We start from the raw sequence: 27,107 nt of genomic DNA on the forward strand, positions 1-27,107 counted from the left end.
AATAGGCTAAACAAATTTAAATATGGTTTACAAACTCTAGAATTTCCTTCAGAATATATTTCAATCAAATTCACCCTTAGGAGGATCCTAACCAATCAATAAAAATCATCCCCTAAACGTAACTTGGACAAATTCGTTATTATTCTCGGCCGCATAAACAAAAAATTTTTTAGTGAGCCTACAGGCCATGCAATTTTACCAGAATATAATTTGAACACATATTACAATCAAAATCAACCCTTGAAAATCATCCCCTAATCATAATTTCAAGAAATTAACAATTATTCTTAAACAAATAGACTGAAAAAATTTTAATATGGTTTATAAGGTCTAGAATTTCCTTCAGAATATATTTCAATCAAATTCACCCCTAGGAGGATCCTAACCAAATAATAAAAATCATCCCCTAAACGTAACTTGGGCAATTTTGTAATTATTCTCGGGCACATAAGCATAAAAAATTTTTATTTAGTCTCCAGGCTGTGCAATTTTATCATAATATATTTTGATCAAATAAGAGCCCATTTTCACCAAAAGCAAACCTTAAAAATCATCCCCTAATCATAATTTTCAGGATTGGAAATTATTCTTAAACAAATAGACTGAAAAAAAATTCAAGAAAGCTTTAGAATAGAAGCTGAAGTCTAGAATATCCTTCATAATATGTTTCAATCAAATTCACCCCTAGGAGGATCCTAACCAATCAATGAAAATCATCCCCTATACGTAACTTGGACAATATCGTAATTATTCTCGGGCGCATAAACAAAAAATTTTTTATTGAGCCTACATGCCATGCAATTTTACCAGAATATAATTTGATCAAATTAACACATATTACAATCAAAATCAATCCATAACAATCATCCCTAATTTGCTTTGTTGTCTGATCTCTTTTTTAAAATTTATTTTCCTTTTTTCATGTGGCCCTGAAAAGGGCCGATTGTATTTTGTAAAAGATGTGGCCTTAAAAAGAGCTTCTGATGTCAACATTTCACTTCCAGGTTTTGCAAGCAGACTTGCTCTATAATCTTCCCTTTTAAAAGTTGCACCGATGCCATCATAAGCATTTTTCCCATGAGCAGTTGCACTGTAGTGCCATTCAGCTTCTATGCCAAAGTCTTCTTTATGCTTGATTAGATTAGCAACCTGGTATCTATTTTTGAAATGTTGTTTAGCACCGTCTGTCATGTAAATAATTTTCTTTACATTCTTCACTACCTTCTTAATTTCCGGAATTAATAAGGTTTGTACAGTGTGAACGGGTGCAGTATCATGTTTCAAACTTGGTGACAATAACTCATTACTTTTGTGCATTGGTCGTTTTCCTTCCAATAATATATAACATTGAACACCGTGCACTGAATATTATTAAAATAGAATGCTTGGGAAGCGTCTTGGCAAACATAGGAATAATTTTCAGAAAAGTCAAACATCACAATTACTTCATCTTTGCAAAGATTCATTTTCCTTTCTGCAATAAAATTCGACTGCTCTTTTGCAATAAATGAATGACTTTTAAGTTTTTTTAATTTAGTGCATAGCATATCCATAAAATCTTCGGTTTTCAATGTTTGAGTTAAAAGTGTTGATCGATCAGTTCCAGCCCATATGGAACATTGTACTTCTAAAATTTGCAATGCTTGTAGAATTGAACTTAACTTTTCAGAAAATTCGTCTGTGCCTGGACATTTGTCACAATTATCAAGCCAGCAATCGGGTGTAGGCTGTTGACAAATAATCTTATTTAAACAATTTTTATAATTTTTGATTGGCATTTCTGTGTCTTTTGTTAGTACTTCAACGTCAATTGCATCTAGCATCAGTTTCACATTCTGGTGAATCACACAGACACATACAGAATGTGTACCGGCAGCACCAGCAAGAATACAATTTTTCGGCTTTAATTTAGCAAATGCACTAAAACTAATCTTATATTCCACATTTTTTTGTTGTCTCACCTAGTACACCGCGCATTGCTTTCAATTCTTTTGATTTTGCTGCCAAATGTCGATTAGTTTTAAACTCTCTCGATATCTTTCTGGTACTCCATGATGATGGAAGAGCAGTCAAAATTCGCAAACGAAGAGGATCATTTCAATCGAGACTATTGAATTTTTCTTTGATACCACTTAGCATTTCTTCTAACTCCTGTTTTCTGCTTGATATCGCATTCTCTTTAACATTGTCAGAAGTGTTTGAAGTATCAACATCCATTTCTGCTGAACTGTCACCAAAGAATAATGAAGAAATAGAATTGTGGGCTTCATCTTCATGCTGGTTGTCGTTCACAATCTCTGTCTAAAATTTTTTATAGCAACTAGTGCAAATCATGGAAGTTGGAGGCAAATGAGGAAAATGCTCAGAAATTCGGCCAGAAATTGTTCTCAGAGATTTGCCTACATGGCCTTTTTCACCAGGCTTCCTAAAACTACCTAAAACTTCCTACACTCTTTACTTATATGCAGGAAAATATTAATCTCTCTTGTGAGAAAGGCAGCCACCTAGTGATGATTTGTGAACTTTTAGATCACTTCACTTACAACAAACTTCTAACGAACATCAATAGATGTCGCTAGTTTTACCGGCCAAAATTTAAAAACGAACAATCACCATATGTAGCTATTTTATTGTACTCATTAATAATTATTTTATAAAACGATACCAATACATGAATTAATTAACTTTTCTTAAATAAATTCATAATTAAAATTTTTTAAATAAAATAAAAATGTATACGTTTATAGAAATTTATTAATACCATGTATTGCAACATAATGTTGAAAATTAAGGTAATATTAGAAATAATAGAAAAAAATCACTGTCCAAAAAATTGTTTCTTTATAACTATTAATATACACATTTCTGAAAAGTTCAAGAAGAGGTAAGGACTCCAAATATTATTTATTAGAAAGAACCAAAAGGGTGTTTCTTGATAAAAAAAGTAAAATCAAGAATGTTTTTGAATTTTTTTGAGACAAAGATATTCAAAGATGTTCGTTTCTGAAGAAAAGTACATTAAAATTTAATGCCCGGTAAAATCCAAAATCTTTAAACAGTTTGAAATTTTTTTCATTATTCTTTTTCTATACAATATTATATATACACCAAGTTTCATAAAAATTAAAAGACCTACGACTAACTTTGATTTTTTTGAGAAAATTTGCGCAATTGTCAATTTGTCGATATGACAATTAGGCAATGATTTTAATAGGTTAGTTTGGGAACACTTTTAAGGTTTGCTTTTGGTGAAAATAAGCTCTTATTTGATCAAAATATATTATGATAAAATTGCACAGCCTGGAGACTAAATAAAAATTTTTTATGCTTATGTGCCCGAGAATAATTCCAAATTTGCCCAAGTTACGTTTAGGGGATGATTTTTATTATTTGGTTAGGATCCTCCTAGGGGTGAATTTGATTGAAATATATTCTGAAGAAAATTCTAGAGCTTATAAACCATATTAAAATTTTTTCAGTCTATTTGTTTAAGAATAATTGTTAATTTCTTGAAATTATGATTAGGGGATGATTTTCAAGGGTTGATTTTGATTGTAATATGTGTTCAAATTATATTCTGGTAAAATTGCATGGCCTGTAGGCTCACTAAAAAATTTTTTGTTTATGCGGCCGAGAATAATAACGAATTTGTCCAAGTTACGTTTAGGGGATGATTTTTATTGATTGGTTAGGATCCTCCTAGGGGTGAATTTGATTGAAATATATTCTGAAGGAAATTCTAGAGTTTGTAAACCATATTTAAATTTGTTTAGCCTATTTTTTTAAGAGTAATTGTTAATTTCTTGAAATTATGATTAGGGGATGATTTTTAAGGGTTGGTTTTGATTAATATAGGGGTGAGGTCTGAAAATGACTTAAATGGAATGTCATAAACTATTTCATTTCAAAATTGAGCAGAATTCGATAGAAAATATTCAGTTTCTCGATGCTATTTGCAAAATTGTTTATGTTCTTAGATTAGTTTGAGTGGTTTTTCGGTTGTACTGCACAACCCCTAAATGGAAATAAAAATCGCCAGACGGCATCAAAAAGTTGAGTTTTCTACGAGAATTTTGACCCCTAATAGAACATTTTATCATCAAAAATAAAATGCGCAGGGGGGTGGCCGCTTTCAGAAAGAATGCCCCCTAGATAGATAAAATTCAGTATTAAATGTATTTTTACGATTAAAATACAATAAAAGTATTGCCAGTTGAAATAAAATTGAGTTTCAAATATTTTTTTTTTCGAAAAGATTATTCATAAAATAAAATCAGACAAGTGCGAATTACACTCGTACTGAAATCGAGGCTTTCGTATACGAAGTGAACTTATTTGGTATAAAAGCAAATGTATAAAAAAAATGAGTTTTGTATATCACATAATGTAAGTGATACGAAGAGGAACAATTTTATAACATTTTTTTACAAAGTTGTTCCTGTTTGTTTTAATTACATTATTAAATTTGTCATGGGAAAACAAATTTTTCAATATTATCTGAATTTTTGCATTTTTTTAAATAACCACGGTTATTTTTACTACATACTTTTATGTATTTTCTTGCACTAATTATGAACATCATAGTGACAATACCCAAAAATTTAATTTTTATGGTGAAAACATTAAAAAAGTCCTAAAATTTTTGTTTTTTAACGGGTAAAAATATGCAAAAGTTTCAAAAAGTGCCTAAGATATAAATAATGCATTTCAATTCAAAATTTCGAAAATTTTAAAAGAATTCCGAAAATATCACATTTTAAAAAAAACTTAAAAATGATGCATTTTTAAGAAAGTTATGAGCATTCAAAAATAAAAAAACATTAATATTCTCAAATTTTGAAAATTTCTCGGTTTTCTCCCAATTTTAATAGAGATTTTTTGTGATCAAATTATGGTAATTTATTTGGCATTATTATAATTTTAAGGAGGTGTTAAATTGTATTTTTGGGTATTTGCAGAGACAGATTTTTAACAGCAATAACTTCTTAAAATTTCACAATAAAAGGTTTTATAATAGGTTAATTGATTCGTTTTTAAATATTCTCCAAGTTGTTCATTATGATTTTAAAGATACATAAATATTTTTTAATAAATAAGGCAAAAAAGGCAGGTTTTTCAAAAATTTTCCATTTCTAAATGTCAATAACTCTGGATTAAATAACAGTAGGATATTCGCTAACAGGTCAAAAAGATGCGTCTTGAAAAACTCTACAAAACTAAAAACAAATATCTATTGGTCTCAATATATTTTTTTAAAGTTATGGGCAAAAAACTATTTTTCAAAAATTTTTAAATGCAAAAAAATAATAGTTAATCTTTATTAATATTGCGCAAACTACTCTCATTATTTGTCCACCAATAAGACCTACAATTTAAAAAAAAATGTATGCCTTTATCTCTTATAGTATTCGAGATATTTAAGAATATGTAGTGTATATATATACACACACACGGAACTACATTTTTTAAAAATGTGATTTTTAGATTCCTGAGCTCGAAAAACATAAAGATACATCAAAAAATCAAGTTCGAAAAATTTATTTAGAAATGAGTAGGTGTTTTGAACTAATTAATTTGTAAAATTAAACACGTCGGTTAAGTTCACAACGTTTATGATCAAAGATTGATAAGAAAAAAATATTTTTCAATGCAAATTATTATTGTTTTTGATTTACAAAATTTTTTCAATATTTCTTGATCAATAATTTTTTCAAAAAAAATTTGTTGGCGAAAAATTAGTTATTATTTTTTGAATCAAAAAAAAATTATTTTGTTGCGATCGTTGATTATAAACGTTGTGAGCTTCATCGACTTAACTAAACAAATAAAATTTAGAAATCCCAAAAAATAGAAATAAATATTAAAAAAGTTAATAAAACGAGATTTCTAGAAAAATGAAAAAAAATACATTTTTAGACATTAAAAAGTTAAATAAATTGAAATAAAAAAAGTAGGTTACAAATTATGATGTAATATGATTGAACAATAGAAAACAAACGTAAAATTTCCAAGAAGCGTTGAAGATATAAAAAATGTATTTGAATTCAAAATTTCGAAAACTAAAAAGAAAATTCCGAAAATATTACATTTTCAAAATAAAATAAAAATTGATGCATTTTTCAGAAGGTTATAAGCATTCAAAAATAGAAAATAATTAATATTCTTAAATTTTGAAAATTTAATAAACGGATTAATGAGAAAATTTGAAAAAAATTTCCAATGGAAAAATCTCAGTCTCGGCTATTTCCTGGTATTCTCCCGATTAACATTTTTTCTAGTTCTCCTGGTTAGGTGGCCACCCTGTCAACGCAAAAACTTCCGCCAAGTAAAAACTTTCGCAACTTTTCAAACAATTTCTGGAATGAAATAAAAATGTGACCTGGACAGTTAACAGGTACTTTATGTTAGAAAAAACCATTTTTTTCGAGCGTAAGGTCACTTATAACTGTTTAGGTCATTTATATATAAATAATTAAATTCAATTTTTTGTAAAAATGATTATTTTGAGATAATTTATAAAAGTAAACAAATAAAATTTAGAAATCCCAAAGAAAAGAAAAAAATATTTAAAAAATTAGTAAAACGAGTTTTCTAGAAAAATAAAAAACATATAAATTTTTAGACATTACAAAGTTAAATAAATTGAAATAAAGAAGAAAAAGTTTTCAAATTTTTAATGGACTATGATAGAACAATTGAAACAAACGAAAATGAAAATATTATGGCAATTTAAAAAAAGCAAAAGGACGTTAAAAGTGTTATAAAAAAATTTAGAAAAAATATTAATTTTGGAATTATTACAAAAATAATTTTTAGGGAAATTAGGAAAAGTAAACAGGAGTGGGATTACAAATAGCGATAGCGCTACGAAGATTTCGCTACGTAGCGATTCAAAGCTACATTCACTTTAAAAAATTTTCTTGCTATCGGGTGACTAAAAAAAATTCTATCATTTTGATGGATTTAGGTTGGTACAATTGTTTTTCTGTGTATTTCTTTTTTTCATATTTGCTGTATTTTATAATTAAACAATTTTTTTAGAATCTAGAATGTGTCAAATTCATAAGGATTTTCTACGATGAAGAAATGAAGCAATTAAAAGAAATATCTAAAAGCCTGACAAATTTTTCAAGTGTAACACTTCAAATCTCAAAACTTATAAAAAAAGCAATTTGAGGCAACGATAATTATTAATATTATTATATTAACACTTTTATTTCTAAATTTTAACCTTACATTTTTTTATAATTAATAATTATAAACAAATAAAACATAATAATAATAAAGAAATAAAGAAAACATTTATTTTACAAATTTCTATTCTTACAAAAAATCAAGAAAATAATTCAACTTTATCCAATAATAATAAACTATTTACTTTTCTTTTTTATATTAATAATTAAATATTTATTGCATTTATATTTATTATCTTTTTCATAGGATTTAAAGTTTCTATTAGACATTGTCTAAAATGGGAAAAAAAAATTAATTAAAAAAATTTTGAAGATATAACCTCGGAAATAGAATTTTTGTTCTTACGCAAGGTTTCACTAAAAAAATGTATAGGGCATTTTGTGTAAGTTAAAGAGTTTTTCAAGAAATGAAAATTTAAATCAATTTAATTAAAAAATTTATCAATTTTTAAATTTAGGCTTGTAATAATATCCTAATTTAAAACCTCATGCAATTATTATTTTTAATTCTTGCAATAAGATTAATTTTCTTAATTTTTATTTATTAAATTAAATTAAAAAAATTTATTTCCTTTATAAATTATTTTTAAATTAAATTAAAGTATAATTTATTTCGTCACTATATAGTTAATTATTTTATTTGAAACTAACAGTTGGCAAACATGAAGTTAGAGAATTGATTCCACCTTCATGTTGTATTTGTTTGCTACGTAGATAAAATATTTTAGGAAATTGACATCAATTCTATGTCAATGTCCTTATCTAGAGGGGTTATGTTTATATTGTCTTCTAAATTACCATCTTGTAGTTTAAGTTTTAAAGAAACTGTCAACGGTATTTTATTTTGGTCATGATTTGGAACAAATTTCACTAAAAATATGTAAGTTTTCAATTCTAAATAACAAAAAGCGCTACATAGCGACTAGCGCTAATAGTAATCCCACTGCAGAAGATTACAAAAATATTATGTTTAATAAATACTTTAAAAACTATTGAGAAGTTTGAAAATTACCATACTGTAGGAAAAATCATGGTTTTATGTTGTTTTGGGTAGCCTGTTTTTAGGCAACCTGTTTGGTTTCCGTGCATATGTAATTCTTCGGAGAATAACGTCTTGCTTCGGGGAATTAGGTGGTGAGTTCGGAGAATTGGTCAGATTTGGGGGGAATTTCGTCGTGATTTTAAATGATCGCCCCTCTAGTTCTCATTCTCATTTTGCCTAATAAATTCAAAGGGAAATTTCCGCGCCATACGAGAAGTCCGACGCCGAAGACCTCGAGGTAAAATTATATAGTTTAAATATGTTTTTTTTGTGTATTTTCTTTTTTTTTTAATTATTTTTTGAATCATTTAGTTATTTTATTCTTTTTTTTGTAATTGTGAATAGTGTGGCGCTTTGCTTTTACGTATTTAATATATGGGCGGAAACTAGTCAGGCGCTATCGGGATCCATAAGGGAGAACTAGACGGGCGATCGATTAACCATATCCTCACGAGAGAATGAAATAAGGTTCTAAGAAAGAAGCCAGATTGAGAATTAAGGAGGAAACAAAGAGACCTCATCTCAGCCATAATTGACAAGGCCAACACCGTTCTCCGGACCCACGCCTCGAACGACTTTTCCCGCTCAAAGGCGATGAGTATTATTTTATAATTATCTATGTCTATTTGTTTTATGTATTGTAAGATTATTTAATTCCTCTATTTATGTTTCTGATTTATTTAATGATTCTCATGTTTAAATTATTATTTCCGTTTATCTGTCTTTAATTTTGACTATTAATTGGTGTATGTGTGAATGTGTATGTGTGTATTTAACGCGGACAGAGTGCGAGAATATATTTTTTTTTGTTACAATTGACTTGAATCATATTAATAAACTTTATATCATATATTATTTCTCTCATTTAATTTGTAAATTTTTTTTATTTTATGATTAATATTATTTATGTTTTATATTTAATCACGAACTTTCTTAAATATTATTTAAATATAAATTTGTTACAATAAAGTTATAAAAATAATTGAGAAATTTGGATAGATTTGAAAAAAATTAAAACTTGAGATGAAAGTCGCTTTAAAATTTAAACTTTAATAATAATCTAATTATATAGAAAATTAACTTATTGAATTTTTCCACGAAGCTGAAGTACTAAAAATTATTTCTATAACTGTGGTTTATCATAAATATTGTGTACATCAACATCATTAAAAATGGAATATTTAAAAGTATTTGGTTAAGTGGAATGTGTAAATGAATTTGAAACATAAAAATAACAATAAATTTATGAAATATTAGAGGAAATAAAATCACTTACCTCTTTAAAAAATGAAGCATTGAAATTCATTTCAATTCAGCATTCATCAATGCTTTCATAATTATTTATTATAATTTTAGCAGAAAATTCTAAGAACTTTGAATTTTCCATTTTCTCTTAATTATCACGTAATTATCACTTTTATGATAATCACTCGGATTATAATTTCTGTAATTTATCTGAACGTATATATTCAAAGTATTTCACCACGTGTTTCGTCAAACGATTCGTATAGAAATGTATATGCTTTGGGTTCTGCACATATAATGAAGCGCAGGATATTTGATTTCTACATTACCGACAATTTCAGCGCGAAAAATGTAGCGTCCACATGGTGAGAAATTTAAAAAATATTTCTCGCGTCACGTGTCACTTTTTGTATAGCGAATCAGAGATGAGCCATCCCCATTTACAGCAGAAAGAAATCATTGTCTTATACTATACTTTTCGAACCGGCAGGAAGAACGTGCCAAATTTTGTTCATTACTGTAATAAAATTTATGTAAGTATGTAATTAATTTTTAAAATTCTACTAATTTCTATTATTTAATATAATACAATAATACAATATTTATACATGTCAATTTAAACTTGTCTTTTTTTCACAGAAAAATGAATCATGATCTAAATCCAGACGCTCCACCTTTTGCTGGACAAATTAATTATGAACAGGGGAATATACCCTTAAATTTGGCTGTTCCTGAACAAGAAATACAAAATCAACCAGTCGAACCAGCAGCTATAAACACGCAGCGACAAAACGTGCTGCCACTTATATTTTCTGTAAGTTAAATTTTATTATATTTTCATAGTTCTTTTGATTTTTTTATTTATATATTTTGTTTTATAAACTTGCAATAATTATTACATATTAAGATTATAAAATTTGTTTTTTCGGAATTTTTTTATTTTTTAAAAAGTATTTTCCCTATAAATTTAAATCTTTTTTCATTCTACAAAATATTTTTTTCACATTTTCCCTCAACTCAAAAGTTATTATTATATTAAAAAAATTTATGTACAATGCAGACCTATGACTTTTTCTAACATTTTTTTTAAAAATTACGACTTTTTTCGATTCGATAAAATTGAGTTCTTAAAATCAGTTTTTTTGAATTATTTAATAAATTTTTATCTAAAAGTTTTAGTTTAATTAATTATTTTTAATAATTTTAATGAAATTCTTTAGAAATTCAATTACCTTAAACTATTTTTCAAGCAAAAATTTTATAAAATCTAACTATTTCAAAATTCAATTATTTATAATGATTTTTATAATATTTTTCTCGAAAATTCAATTATATCAAAGTATTTTTCATTTCAAAACTTTTAAAATTTAATGTTTGTTTGTAATTTCTAATAAATTCTTCTTCACCAAAAATTTTATTTAAAATTGACTTCAAGTTTAATTAATTTTAATAATCTGGATTGTAAATCTTTAAAAATTCAATTATTTTTTAATTATTAAAATATTACGTATTTAAAAAAATTAATTTAAAAATCTGTAAATTTAATTATTATGCGAAATTTTGTTAACCATCAAAACTAAAATGTAAGCCAAAATTTTTATTTCAAAAAATTGCTTTAATCAGACTTCAAAAAAAATTTTTTAAATGTAACCAAAATTTTTTATTTTGAAATTCGTTCTACTGAATTACATTTTTAAAAATTTATCTGATTTCGATTTTGAAATATTCGAAATAAATTGTCTTGATAATATTTTTATGGAATTATTTTTATTAAAAAATTTAAACGAATTTAATATCTAATAACATCAGTTATTTTAAATAAATACTTATTAAATTATTGCAATGTTTGTTAATCAAAAAATTACTTTAAAAAACCTATTTTTAACATAATAATAAATATTTATTAAATTATTGCAATGTCTGTTAATCAAAAAATTACTTTAAAAAACATATTTTTAACATATAAAAAATTATAAAATATTTTTGTTCAAAAAATAATTTATTTTTAATCGTTTTAGCACGTGGAAAATCTGGTTGGATCTGTACTGAACAGAATAAATGAACAAACTGACAGATTCCATCAGTATGCGCAAAATAATAATAACAATTATCAATATGGAGGAGAACCAGGTTGAAGAGATCAAAGAATGAGGAGAGGAAACTCATTTTATCGAAGAAATTCACATCAAGAAAATGAAAGATATAGGAAAAACCGTGGAAATGGAAATGCGGGATATCGTGGATATAATAGAAATGGATGGTACGGACGAAATGGAAGAAATATATTCGATGAAAATGGAGAATATTTTAGAAACCAGCAGAATAATGGAAATGGGTATAATGAAAATGGGAATAATGGAAATGGGTGTAATAAAAATGGGTATAATGGAAATGGTTATAATGGAAATGAGGAGTTCGCTCCAAATGGACAATACGAAGGAAATTACTAATTTATAAGACATTAAACTAAAATAAATATTAATTTACATAAAATTTCATCTTTTATTTTTATTTCCAATTCAAAATTTTAGTACATTTCCTACAAAAAAATTTTTTCCCTAATTTTTTTATTTCAAAAAAAATTGTTAATTTATTAGAATGAATCGGATTATGTTGCGTATTTCAGCTTCGTAATTTTAAAGCATAAACAAAAATTCTAATTTTTTAAAAATATCGATTTTCGTGACTTCTGAAATTTACCAATGGCTTCTTATATTAAATAACTATTTTGCTGTTAACTATTTCAGGTAATCCAGTTAAAAAATATTTTGCTCACCGTAAGACCCTTTTTTTAGAGAAGCTGTGGAAAAATTCCGCCAACAGGGTGTCCAGCGGTCAGGGAAGTCAGGGAATGTCAGGGAATTTAATTAAAAGTCAGGATATTTTTTAAAAATTTGCCAAAACTAAACATTTTTATTAATTTTTAAAATTTTTCGGTTCAAGAAAAAGTTTATAATTCTAATAAATAACATTTTTTTATTATCTTAAAAATACTTTAATATTTGATACTTTTCATTTTTTTAATATTAAATATTTATTTTAAAAAAGTTGGAAAAAGGTTAGAAAAAAGTCAGGGAATTTTTTTTGTACTTCTTGCTGGACACTCTGGCCAAGTAAAAATTTTTGCAACTATTTAAAAAATTTATGAGATAAAAGTTTAAAGAGTATTAACGAAATATGAATTTTTCAAAATCGGAGAATCTCGTAAACGGATTGATGAAAAAATTTGAAAAAAATCTCCGGTGGAAAAATCTCAGTCGGGCTATTTCCTGGTTTTCTCCTGATTAAAATTTTATCTAGTTCTCCAGGAGTGGGATTACAAATAGCGATAGCGCTACGAAGATTTCGCTACGTAGCGATTCAAAGCTACATTCACTTTAAAAAATTTTCTTGCTATCGGGTGACTAAAAAAAATTCTATCATTTTGATGGATTTAGGTTTGTACAATTGTTTTTCTGTGTATTTCTTTTTTTCATATTTGCTTTATTTTATAATTTAACAATTTTTTTAGAATCAAGAATGTGTCAAATTCATAAGGATTTTCTACGATGAAGAAATGAAGCAATTAAAAGAAATATCTAAAAGCCTGACAAATTTTTCAAGTGTAACACTTCAAATCTCAAAAGTTATAAAAAAAGCAATTTGAGGCAACGATAATTATTAATATTATTATATTAACACTTTTATTTCTAAATTTTAACCTTACATTTTTTTATAATTAATAATTATAAACAAATAAAACATAATAATAATAAAGAAATAAAGAAAACATTTATTTTACAAATTTCTATTCTTACAAAAAATCAAGAAAATAATTCAACTTTATCCAATAATAATAAACTATTTACTTTTCTTTTTTATATTAATAATTAAATATTTATTGCATTTATATTTATTATCTTTTTCATAGGATTTAAAGTTTCTATTAGACATTGTCTAAAATGGGAAAAAAAAATTAATTAAAAAAATTTTGAAGATATAACCTCGGAAATAGAATTTTTGTTCTTACGCAAGGTTTCACTAAAAAAATGTATAGGGCATTTTGTGTAAGTTAAAGAGTTTTTCAAGAAATGAAAATTTAAATCAATTTAATTAAAAAATTTATCAATTTTTAAATTTAGGCTTGTAATAATATCCTAATTTAAAACCTCATGCAATTATTATTTTTAATTCTTGCAATAAGATTAATTTTCTTAATTTTTATTTATTAAATTAAATTAAAAAAATTTATTTCCTTTATAAATTATTTTTAAATTAAATTAAAGTATAATTTATTTCGTCACTATATAGTTAATTATTTTATTTGAAACTAACAGTTGGCAAACATGAAGTTAGAGAATTGATTCCACCTTCATGTTGTATTTGTTTGCTACGTAGATAAAATATTTTAGGAAATTGACATCAATTCTATGTCAATGTCCTTATCTAGAGGGATTATGTTTATATTGTCTTCTAAATTACCATCTTGTAGTTTAAGTTTTAAAGAAACTGTCAACGGTATTTTATTTTGGTCATGATTTGGAACAAATTTCACTAAAAATATGTAAGTTTTCAATTCTAAATAACAAAAAGCGCTACATAGCGACTAGCGCTAATAGTAATCCCACTGCAGGTTAGGAGGTCACCCTGTCTACGTAATTGAAAACAAATGTAAAATTTCCAAAAAGCGCTGAAAATATAAAAAATGTATTTGAATTCAAAATATCGAAAATGAAAAAAAAATTCCGAAAATATCACATTTTGAAAACAAAATTAAAATTGGTGCATTTTAAGAAAGTTATAAGCATTCAAAAATAGAAAAGAATTAATATTCTCAAATTTTGAAGATTCAATATCTCGTAAACGGATTAATGAAAAAATTGAAAAAAAATATCCAGTTGAAAATTTCAGTCCTGGCTATTTTCCGTTTTTTTCTTGATTAAAATTTTTTCTAGTTCTCCTAGTTAGGTGGCCACCCTGTCAACGCCAAGTAAAAACTTTAGCAAATGATATTTAATCGATTTTTGAAATAAAATAAATATACAGTAGAACTCCGGTTATCCGAGCTAATGTGGATCGGACTTGGATAATCCGAATTGTTTAATATTCAATACACTTTAACATTATTATTGTTTAAATAATTATTATTTATTACAAACGGGAAAGTAATATTGTGAATATTCCATAATAATTTTAAAAATTTGAATTTATTAAAAATAAACTTATATTTATAAAAAACTAAAATTAAAAATAACTCGGATGACGCTGACTAGATTCGGATAACGAAGAATTTCCTACTGGAACACCACCTCGGATAATCGAGACCTTGGATAAAGCAAGCTCGGATAAACGGGGTTTTACTTTATACAAATAAATACAATTTTTTGTAAAAATTTATAAAAGTAAACAAATAAAATTTAGAATTCCCAAAAAATAGAAATGAATGTTAAAAAAATTAGTAAAACGAGATTTCTAGAAAAATGAAAAAAATATAAATTTTTAGACATTACAAAGTTAAATAAATTGAAATAAAAAAAAGAAGGTTAGGGGAGGATGGGGTAAGGATAGTTAGGTAAGACATTTTTGGATCTAGTAGATAAAATTCAACATGCATCGGAAAAAGAATAGTATCGTTCGAAAGCCTGTTTATTTAGCTACAATTTTGTAATACATTATTTTGCTGTGGATTGCAATGCCTTCGAGATATTAGCGGAAAAGTAAAAAAAAAATTTAACTATCCTTGTCCCACTATTGGGGCAAGGATAGTTATCAAAATTCTTTTTACGAAAAATAATCAAAAAAAGACATTAAATTTGGGGTTTTTTTAATTTCATTGGATAAAAGCACCTCAAAACACTTCAAAGCACTACCAAAACAATTTTTTGGACATAAATAAATATTTAAAACAGTTAATATCTGAAACAGTGTTTTAAACAGAACTGAGACATTTTAGAAAAAACAGGATTTTCACAAATAAACACGTAGCTTCCACAAATGATATCACATCAAGATCAAATTTTTCTTGACGTCTTTTGGTGTTAAAACAAGTATAATATGAAGAATAGTGCCCTTTCTGAAGAAGCCGTATAGGCAATAGTGCCACTAACTATCCTTGCCTCATCCTCCCCTACAAGTTTTTTTTATCGAATATGATAAAACAATTTAAAACAAACGACATGGAACATATCATGGCAATTTAAAAAATACATAAAACGTCTAAAGTGTAATAAAAAACTTAGAAAAAATATTATTTTTTTATTATTAGAAAAATAATTTTTAGGAAATTTTTATTTATTATTAAAAAAATTATATAGGAGATTTATTTCTTTAATTTTTCCTTTAAAAAATTAAGTTTATAGAAATAGTTGATCATAAACATTTTTATAATCTAACGTGGTTTTCAAATCGATTAAAACAATATAATTGAAATATAATTAGTTTTTAATTTATTTACAATATCATTTTTAAATTAAACCAAACGCACCAATTATAATAAAATTTCAATAATAATAATAATAGTAATTTTGCTGCAAGTTTTTATCAATTATTCACAAAATATGTAGTAAGAAGTTCCCATACAGTTTAATTTAATTGAACATTTCTTCAAGTTAATAAGAAACATGAAAATATAAAACAAATACGTCCGAGATGTAAAAAAAATTGCACGCCTCCAGAATAACTAAACTAATCAACTACAAAAAACCAAAAGGGATATCAAACCGTTTATTTTTAATTAAAGCTGAGGTGTTAAAGAAAGAAAGGGCCCCTATGCGCGCCCTCACGTTTGCTCTCAAGTTTGCCTTAATGTTTATTAATCAACAATATTAATAATAATAATAGTTAATTAATAATAAATAAGCTTAAATTTTTAATAAATAATATATTTATTTACTAATTCTTCTATTTTTAAATTAAATTCTTACTCAAATTAAATTTATTAATTAACGTTGTAATTAATTAACTGTCGGATATAGATTAAAAGTAATAATAAATAATTTAATTAAAAAATATGTTATGATCGGATATTTTCATTTTTCAACTAATTCAAACATAGAATTAATGATTAAACGCAAACCTGAGAAATAAATAAATCTAACGCATGGGGGGAATAGAACCTACGGACTATGATCCTAAAGCTTTACCAACTACACTACGCACGCTACGTGATTTATTTATTTATTATTAATTTGATATAGGCAAAGCCTGTACAAATGAGAGACGCCATGTCATTTACAATATTATAAATCTATAAATGTATTATAATTACAGCATTATCATTCATTCTTACACACCAAATTTTACATCGAAAGTAGATCTCTAATTTCTGCTACTTTAACAAAAAAACCAAAAAGTTTTTTAATATCTACTTCTGACTCAGCTTTTTGAATTTTTACAATCTGTGTTGCTTTCGTCTAATCAGAGTTAGGATTAACTAATATTATTCTAGCTTCATTATACATTGGACATTTAAGCATAATATGGAATAACGTTTCTTTTTCGTGTCTGTTACAAATAGAACAATTTTCGGAGGGGTTTAATTTAATCATTTTGCCCTGAAATACTAATCTAGGAAAAAACGTGGTAATCAAGCAATATTGCGCCATTAACTTTAACATATAAAAGGGAATGTTTCTCGACAAATAAAATATATCTTCAATGGAGTGACCAATATGTGGGTAAACTTCCAAACTACTTGTTTGCAAAATTCTCGAGTCAATGTCTCTGAGTATATTTTGAGCGTATTTAGTGATGACTAAATCTTTTGTTCTAATCACTGCTTCTAAGTCGTTGATAGTATTAGGGGAACATTCTATATCGCAGGCATTTATGATTTTCTTAAGTTGCAGAAACCAATTTAATTTACAAGTGCTCTTAGGATTATTCGACAGGACAATTAACCGTTTAAGACATATTCTTGGAAATCTGCTATCGCTCATCTTGACTATTTTTTCCAGCCATTTGAACACTCTTTCTAACACTTTTATCGAGATTGGTGCTACACGTGTTTCTCTTCTAACTGCATACTTAGGGCAATGTTTAGACAAGTCTAAGACTCTTTTATAATATGAGATCTGTATTTTATCTAATTCAATTAAATATTTTAAGCCCCAAACCTCAACACTATACAAAAGAACGCTCAATGCAAGAGACTGGAAAAGTGTTTCCTTTGTGTTCCAATTGTCTAATTTAGAAGCTACAATCGTTCTATGTACAAGTGCAGTTGCCATATTTTCCGACGATTTTGCTTGATTGTAAGCTTGAAGGGATACCGCTGAATTAGAAAATTTCATGCCTAAATAATTGAAGGTATTAACTATCTCTAAGGGAATTCCCTCACAGAGGAAAGAAAGATTTTTCTTTGATTTCCCTCCATGAAATACAAGTATCTTCGATTTTTCTCTATTAATTTTCATTTTATTAATCATGCAGTATTCCTCCAAAATTTTTATTTTGTTTTGTAAATCAGTTTTAGAGTCAGAAAAAATCGCAAGATCATCGGCGTACGCAATAACTAGGATTTCATTCTGATGATCAACTGCAGTGCCTCGAACACCTCTACTGTAGAAAAATTCTTCGAAGTCACTCAAAAACATCACGTAAAAAATTTGGTTCAAGGTTTCACCTTGCAATACGCCCTCGGTTATACCCACTCTCTCTGATATTCCCTCAGATGTTCTTACAGATAACTTAACCCTATCATAGATACTTTTACATACTCTAATAAATTTTGTACTGACCCCAAGACTAAATAGTTTAAACCATAGTAATTCATGGCATACAGATGGGAAAGCTCTAACGAAATCTACAAATAAAACATATACCCCTTTACTCGGACCACTGCGACGAATTTGTGCTAAAGAGTTAACTATAAAGCAATTATCTAAACAACTTCTGCCACTCCTAAAATCAGATTGAAATTCTGGTAGGAGGTTCGCAGATTTAACCCAAGTAGTTAATCTCTTATAAAAAATTTGGATAAAGATTTTTGTTATAGAATTTAACAATGAGATCGGTCTGTAATTCAACGGTTCATTTAGGTCCCCTTTTTTGTGTAACATGATTGTATAAGAGTAAGTCCAAGAGTTAGGGACTTTTTCCTCAGCTAAGACTTTATTGAAAAGATTTTTTAAGTAAATAATTCCGTTCTGCAGTAAAGACTTGTAGAATTCGTTAGAGACACCATCAGGGCCCGGTGATTTACCAATTTTACAATTGCCTAAGCTTTGCAAAATCTCCTCTAAATCGATTTCTATATCTAGTACTGGATGACGTGCATCTTGCATATTCAATTTTAGCAAAGCGCGAGGTGGTGAGAGAGCATTATAAAACTTAAACCACTCTAATAGTGAGATTCTATTAAATGGTTGGCTTTTTTTCCTATATTTGTTTATAAATTTCCAAAACTGTCCGCTATCCCGAGTTTTTTTAATTTCATCTATAATTGACTTATATGCAATTTGTTTGTCGTTCAGTAAATTTTCATAATCTTTTTTTTCTGTTTTATATTTAATTACTTATTCGTGATTCGTAAATCTCTGTTTTTCACACTTTCTTAAAAGTCTCCTCACCCTACGCTTTGCCAAAGTGCAGTCCCTATCATGTCAGGGTTTTCTATGCACCGATAATCCCGAACTACTGGAGACACTCCTCCGCATTCCAAGAGTCTGGGCTACTTCATTGATAGAATTAATTATACTATTATTAAGAGAATCCGCATTACCCTCGTTTTGACAACTATTGAGTAAGACTTCTAAACGTGAAACATATTCTTGTTCTTTTTCATCAACCCAACACAATGATTCCGGTACTCTTGTTTTATCATCTAAGCCTGTCTCTTGCCAAAGTCGTGTCTCCAGTATAATCGGCATATGATTCGAACCGGTGACAATATTGAGAATTTTGAAATCATTTATAATATCCAAGTAAAGCCAATCACATGCATCTAAATCTAACACACTCGATGAGCTTTTACCATGATATGTAAACTGGCCGGGGCTGTCACTCGGGCTCCTACCATTCAACACCACAAAACCGGTTTCTTCTAAATTTTCAAGCAACTCTCTTCCCCCTCCATTTAGCATCACGTCAGAGGAACTTCTATTACAGTCCAACACTATTCCTTCTGGGATTATATCATTTGTCAGAGAGCCTAATTCTCCAATTCGCGCGTTAAAATCCCCACCTAATATTATCGGGCAGTGGGGGTACCGAGCAACAGCCACCTGCACAGCTACGTTTAATATTTCTAGAGAAGAGCAAAGAGGGGACAAAGGAGAAAAATACACTACAATTATTATAAGATCAAATGTTTTAGAAATAATTCTGACTGAAAGCAATTCTGTTGAACTTTTTAATGATTCATGCAAGATAAGTACATGCTAATGAAGACACACCCGGAGACGTTACCCAAGTTTCTACAAAACATAAGATATCCAATTGCTGCACATGCTCCTCGATGTCCTTGTAATTTTTGAATCCCCTCTGGTTCCAAATATTAGACTCACGCTTTTTCCATTGAATCCATAATGGCTATGTCCTCTTGCTTCTTGTAAGACGTTGATCACCTCCCCTCGACTGCTGAATTTTCTCCAGAGAAGACACTGACCCCTTCCTGAGACTCACTTCCGGTTTTTTGACTGTGCTTTTCGTCGTCAAATAATTCTCCGTAGATCCACTAGAGTTGGATTTTGAAAGGTTTCCATTGTTTTCTTTTTTAAGAGTTACAGGAGCTTGCTGTTGGGTTGGGGTATCCTTCGAGTTTCCACCTCCAGATTCCACGATGTTTTCAGCTTCTCTCAGTATATTTTGCAGCTCGAGTTCACTAAGCAAATTATTGTCCTTGAAAATTCTAATTCCTTTAATTCTGACTTCGTGTCCTTTTTGCAAAAGAATTTTTTTGCCATGACCAGTGTTTTACGTTTTTCTCTTTCATCAGGTAATAAGTCATTCGAAATATTAAGGTTTAATTTCTTGAATTCCGAAATTTTTCCAAAAACCTGACTCTTCCATCTTGGCGCCAAAAACTTTACCAAAACTGGTCTTATCTTGCCTTGTGTATACTTGCCTAAGCGATAAGCTGTTGATATACACATTTCAGGTACACGAGTATCGACCTTCTCAAATAACTGTGTGACCTCTAAAACAAGTGTGTGCTCCGGGTTTACCTTCTCTGTCATTCCAAATATTAGAATGTTGCTTGCTCGATCGACATTTTCTTTAATAATCAACTTTTGATTGATGTCTTCAACCCTTTTTTCAACAGCGTCAAATCTTTCCAGATGGAGTGCCTGAGAGGATTTTATCGTCTCCACATCCTTTTGTATCTTGTCATTCGAAGTAGTTAATGCTTTAACTGCCTCTAAAATTTGTTGCAACTTCGCACTGTCCTTCTCATCTCTCGATATGACCACTAAATGTAGAACTATAGCATAGATACACTTTAATCCACACTCAAAACCACACCGAAAGGAAGAAAATGAATCATTAAAACGAAAGATTTCTTTATACGAAAAAGAATTCACTAGTAAGACTTCCGAAAGTTATTCGAGTCCGAGCAACCCAAAACACGTCTGACTCAGACGACTGACAAAGCGCACGCTACGTGAAAACGAATGCTAACTTCTTGATGGCATTTAAACTTGCAAAATGCCTAACTTAGAAAAGTGCTTAACATCATTTAGTTACAGTTAAGATATTAAATTATATTTTCTAATCAAATGCAATTTATAAAATATTATTAATTATATGCTTTATGATTATTATCATGAATCATCCCAGGTGAATTTTCAAAAAAAGTGTAAGTATATTTTTATTAAAAACGCGTTTTTTATTGTTCTGAATCATTGTAAACATTAATTTTTTGGTGATAAAAAAATATTTGACTTTTGGACTTAGAAAATTTTGCTATTCGATCATGTGGGCGATCCATGCGGGGCCCCTACGTTGGCCCTCGCCGGGGGCCTCGAAGTCAAGATCGTGGCTTTTTTCACATGGGAATAAAAAGAAATATTGAGTAGTCCATACAAAAATTAAATATTTTAAAATGAAATTGAAAATTTAAAAAAAATAAATACATTTTCATAAATATAAAAAAAAACTAATGTAACAAAGTACACTTAAAAAAAATTTTATTTGATTCAAATACTCGATTACTTGACTATTATCAAATAAATATTTATTTGTGTCAAATGATTATTATTTGAGTCAATTAAGTGGTATTTGTTTCAAATACAATTTATTTAATTCAAATAAAACTTATTTCGTTCAAGTAAATATTTATTTAATAATAGACAAGTAATTCAGTATTTGAATGAAATGCATTTTTTTCAGTGTACTGACACTTATTAAATTAATTATAAAATATGTGCAAATTTACCAAAAGCTATAAAATAGAAATGAAAATTCATTAGCCCTCGCCATATCTACATCCTCATGGTAATCATACTTTTTTGATCCATGCTCACTTTTACATCCAAAAAAGAACATTAGGTCAAAATTATTTAAGTTTTTGGAATTTTACTATATACCAAATTTTGGATTTTTTATAAAATTTACTTTCAATTTTTTTGTTTTTTGTCACATTTGCATTGGAAATCGTCTTTTACACCGGAAACCGACTATTCCGAAGCCTCTGAGGGGTTAAGTCATGTGCAGTATACCTTCTGCAATCAAACGAATCAAAACTGCGTTAAAAAATTTTACTTTTTGGGGGTTTAACATAGAATTTTCATGACTTTTTAAAAAAAAATTTCGATTATGGTCACTTTTACCCCGGAAACCGACTTTTCCGAAGCCTCTAATGGGTTAAGCCATGTGAAGAATATCTCCTGCAATCAAAAGAAGCAAAAATGCTTTGAAAAATTTTACTTTTTGGGGTTGTAACAAAGAATATTTAGGATTTAAAAAAAAAATTTTCGTTTATGGTCCTTTTTACCCCGGAAACTGACTTTTCCGAAGCCTCTAATGGGTTAAGCCATGTGCAGAATATCTCCTGCAACCAAAAGAAGCAAAAATGCTTTGAAAAATTTTACTTTTTGGGGTTGTAACAAAGGATATTTAGGATTTAAAAAAAAAATTTTTGTTTATGGTCACTTTTACCCCGGAAACCGACTTTTCTGAAGCGTTATAGGGGTTTTAGCTTATGCAGTATTACTTGTAAAAGACAAAGGAGCAAAACTGCATCCAAAAAATTTTACTTTCTGGGGTTTTAACAAAGAATTTTCAGGATTTTTTTTTAATTTTTTCGTTTTTGATCACTTTTACTCCTGAAACCAACTTTTCCGAAGCCTCTGTTGGGTTGGAACGTGTGCAGTATACCTTCTGCAATCGAAAGAAACAAAACAGAGTTGAAAAAATTTTACCTTTTATAGTCTTAACAAAGAATTTTTATGATTTTTTTTTAATTTTTTCGTTTTTGATCACTTTTACCCCTGAAACCGTCCTTTCCGATGCCTCTGATGGGTTAAGCAATAAGCAGTATATCTTCTGCAATCAAAAGATCCAAAACAGCGTTGGAAGAATTTTACTGTTTGGGGTTTTAACAAAGAAATTTCAGGAGTTTTTTTTTAATTTTTCCGATTTTGATCACTTTTACCCTGGACACCGACTTTTCCGAAGCGTTTTAGGGGTTTTAGCTTATGCAGTATATTTTCTGCAATCAAAAGAAGAAAAACTGCGTCGAAAAAATTTTACTTTTTGGGGTTTTAACAAAGAATTTTCAGGATTTTTCTTAATTTTTTCGTGTTTGATCACTTTTACACTGCAAACCGACTTTTCCGAAGCGTTTTATCGGTTTTAGCTGATGCAGTATATCTTCTGCAATCAAAAGAAGCAAAACTGCATTAAAAAAATTTTACTTTTTGGGATTTTAACAAAGAAATTTCAGGATTTTTTTTTAATTTTTTCGTTTTTGATCACTTTTACCCCTGAAACCGACCTTTCCGATGCCTCTGATGGGTTAAGCAATATGCAGTATATCTTCTGCAATCAAAAGAAATAAAACTGCGTTAAAAAAATTTTACTTTTTGGGGTTTTTTGCTCATTTTTATAAATTTTTTTCGTTTTTGGTCATTTTTACCCCTGAAAGATTAATTTCCGAAACCCCTAGGGGGTTGAAAATTTATTTACATGCTATTGGAATCGTACTGAAGCTATCCCTAATGAGACATTTTTTCTTTTGTTATTTTTTAATTTTTCGTTTTTGAAAACGTTGCGGACTTCAGCCTCTATTAATTATTTGTATTAACTCGAAATTAATTTTTTATGTGATTTTTCATCTGCAAAATCATTCATAATATTACTGTTATCAGTTCTTTTTACTTGCTCCGAATCGATGAAGACAAGAGCTAAATAGTTTAACTTTTCATGATATAATGATGATCTTTGAAAAGTTTTAACTATTCTCAAGCAAGAAAAACTTCTTTTTCCAGAACAATTTCTTGCCGGAATGCGCAAGCACTTTATTACCTTATCTGTCGTCTTTATTCCCTCTGACTACCTAACCAGCAAACTTCGAGTTCCGATCCACTTTACACTATCAATAAAACGTGTTTTTCGAACATGTATAGTATAAAAAAATAAATATGATAACAAAAATCAAAGGTCAAATTAAAAAAACAAAAATAAAGAAAATAAAAAATAATCAGCCGACAAGTATATGACACTCTTAAGTATTGTTCCATAACCCGAAAGACATCATCCAATAAATTTTATGCTGTAACTTTAAAAAATATCTTTGTCTATAAAAACTTGCCACCCCTTAAATGTTGCACCCTAGGACCGGACCTAGCCGATCTACTGCTATATCAAGTACTGATTTTTAATTTATAAAATTTATAAATTACTTTTATTTTCTATAACAAGTTTTGAAAAATTGTCTCAAAATCTACTTTAAAAAAAAGTTCTGTTTAAGAAGCACAACTTCTAATGGTGCATAATGTTAACTAATAGAACTTTTTACTAAAAATTGTAACATCCTTGTAAATTCTTAATATTATACATTTGTTTAATGATTTACCCTATTTTTCCGTTATTCAGTCGGCACAGATCTATGCTTTTGAAAAAGCTTTACCCATTCATGTCGTTTATCTTTAAAGTTATACAATTGAATTGCTGGAAACAATAAGGGGATAAATATTAATAAATTTACTTCGAATTTAATATTTAAACGCCTTTCGGTCCATAGAAGGCAACAACATAATGAAAAATTAAAAAAAATTAAAGTTTCTAGTTTCTAGTTAAACAACTTCCAGTGAGACATTTATTCATTACTATTTGAGGAAGTTTTCTGTAAATTTTCATAACGATTCCTCAATTATTTATTGAAATATGTTAAGTTTTTAAAATTGGCGGGCGCACCGAACGTTCGCGTTTCCGAGTCTCAAGTGATACTTGGTCACTGGCTTGACGAAAAATGCTTCTTTTTATAGTAAATCTTAAAAAAAATTATATATATATATATATATTAATAAATAATTATAATTAGTTAATTATTATTTTATCAATGTTTTGTTTAAAAAATTTTAAACAGTTTATTACTGTTGTATTGTTTATGTTAAAAATTAAAAATATTTCACATCTAAACTTTTTTGAATAAAATAAAAAAGGTCAATAAATATTTTAAAACATCTGACATATAATTTAAGATGTATGGTTAAAATTCTAAAAATTATAAATACGAATTTAATTGTTATAAAATATCCTTCCAAGCGTCAAATAATGTAAATTTATTGCAAAATATAAAACATACGTGTTTTACTATAAGAGAATGTGTGTAAAATTAATTTCCTATAAAAAGAAGCATATTTTGTCAAGCCAGTGACCAAGTGTCACTTGAGACTCGGAAATGCGAACGTTCGTTGCGCCCACCAATTTTTAAAACTTAACATATTTCAATAAATAATTGAGGAATCGTTATGAAAATTTACAGAAAACTTCCTTAAATAGTAATGAATAAATGTCTCACTGGAAGTTTGTTCAACTAGAAACTTCCCCACAGACTTTTTGACGGCAAAGATACGGGAGGGTGATTATCGACGATTATTTTTCATTATGTTGTTGCCTTCTATGGACCAAAAGGCGTTTAAATACTAAATTCCGAGTATATTCATTAATATTTATCGAAGATACAATGGTTATGACATATTATATAATATATTATATATAATATAATTATATTATATAACGTCCTACATAAAAAATTTCAATATTTTACTGATATTTTTTTACTAGGTTACGCCTTGGAAAGCTTTAATTGTGGAATTAAGATTTGCTGTAAATATATGGACCGAATCAAAGCCAGTAAAAATTACACAAAAAAACTCTTCAACATCAAGTGAGGAAAATGATGGGTTCAAAAGAGCAACATCGACCGCCCGTTCACTAATGGGATCTTTCTTGAGAATAGATGTAATGGACAAACTTGATAAAGAAAATAGAACCTACGATAAGAAGATCTGTAATAGTAGCGTTAAGTAATATCTCTGATGCTTTCAATAAATAAACTTTTGTAACCGGTACAAAATTAACGAAGAAGTAATTTAAAAATGAATACAAAAATTCTTAGACTCAGTGCGGTAATTATTTATAGAAATATATTGATATTAGATAGTTTATTAAAATTATGTAATACTAGAAATAATCTTTACGTGCTACGCGCGCCCTGAACTTTAACTAGGTTTATTCATTACAGAAATTTAATTTAATTTGCTACCACAACAACCATACAATGACAACAAGTAACATTCCCTTATAGCTTTGGAAAGCTTATTAAATTTTGAAAAAAATGATACCTATTTGAATGAGATTGCTTAAATAGGTTTAAATATATCATGTTACAAAGTTGAAAAAATAATTGTAATTTTTTGCTTATTACCTACCTTGACTTTAACCTCTTGCATGGTCCAGGAAAATCGACGAAAAAAATTGTCCTTTAACATAATTATTCCTTGAAATCTAAGCTTTCCATTGATTCCAAGAACAATAAAAAATGTTGACGGGTTTGCCAGTAATTGAAAAAAAGGACGAGCGTGCACGAAAAAAAATTCGACCGTCAATCGCTCCATTTTCCCGTCTCGCTGCCTCTTTCGTTCGTGCGCCAGGGACGAAACAGGATTTTTATTAGGCGCTTTCCGGGCACCATTAATTTCATTATTTTTGCCTTTTTGTGAACATAAATTATTTGTATAACGCGAAAGATATCATAATTGTGTTATAAGTTAATTATACAGTTATTAAAATTAAATAAATGTAATAAAACTTATATATTTCATTCTTAAAAAATTCAATTTGAAAAAAAATTAAAAAATATTTATAATCATTAAACAATTTATTATTAAGAATCAAAAACCTCGTTGGTGAAATTGAATTTTTTAATGATGAAATATATAAGTTTTCTTACATTTATTTAATTTTAATAACTGTATAATTAACTTATAACACAATTATGATATCTTTCGCGTTATACAAATAATTTATGTTCACAAAAAGGCAAAAATAATGAAATTAATGGTGCCCGGAAAGCGCCTAATAAAAATCCTCTGTTTCGGCCCTGGCGCACGAACGAAAGAGGCAGCGAGACCGGAAAATGGAGCGATTGACGGTCGAATTTTTTTTCGTGCACGCTCGTCCTTTTTTTCAATTACTGGCAA

At 28.0% G+C, this 27,107-nt stretch overlaps 1 protein-coding gene across 3 annotated transcripts in view; it reads left to right on the top strand.

Moving 5' to 3' along the window:
* The window catches only part of LOC127277003 (glutamate receptor ionotropic, kainate 2-like), a 590,803-nt gene extending 564,290 nt beyond the window's left edge, over positions 1-26,513 (top strand). For all 3 annotated transcript variants that reach the window (XM_051297788.1, XM_051297790.1, XM_051297789.1), the window contains one exon: positions 25,690-26,513. In XM_051297788.1, coding sequence (XP_051153745.1) covers positions 25,690-25,935 — 246 coding nt within the window. In that variant the 3' untranslated portion in view covers positions 25,936-26,513. The remainder of the gene's footprint in view (positions 1-25,689) is intronic.
* Positions 26,514-27,107: the final 594 nt, after the last annotated feature.

This window comes from Leptopilina boulardi, unplaced genomic scaffold, assembly GCF_019393585.1.
Source record: "Leptopilina boulardi isolate dan_hultmark-lab unplaced genomic scaffold, ZJU_Lbou_2.1 LbouV2_162, whole genome shotgun sequence".
NCBI classification, from domain to species: Eukaryota; Metazoa; Arthropoda; class Insecta; order Hymenoptera; family Figitidae; genus Leptopilina; species Leptopilina boulardi.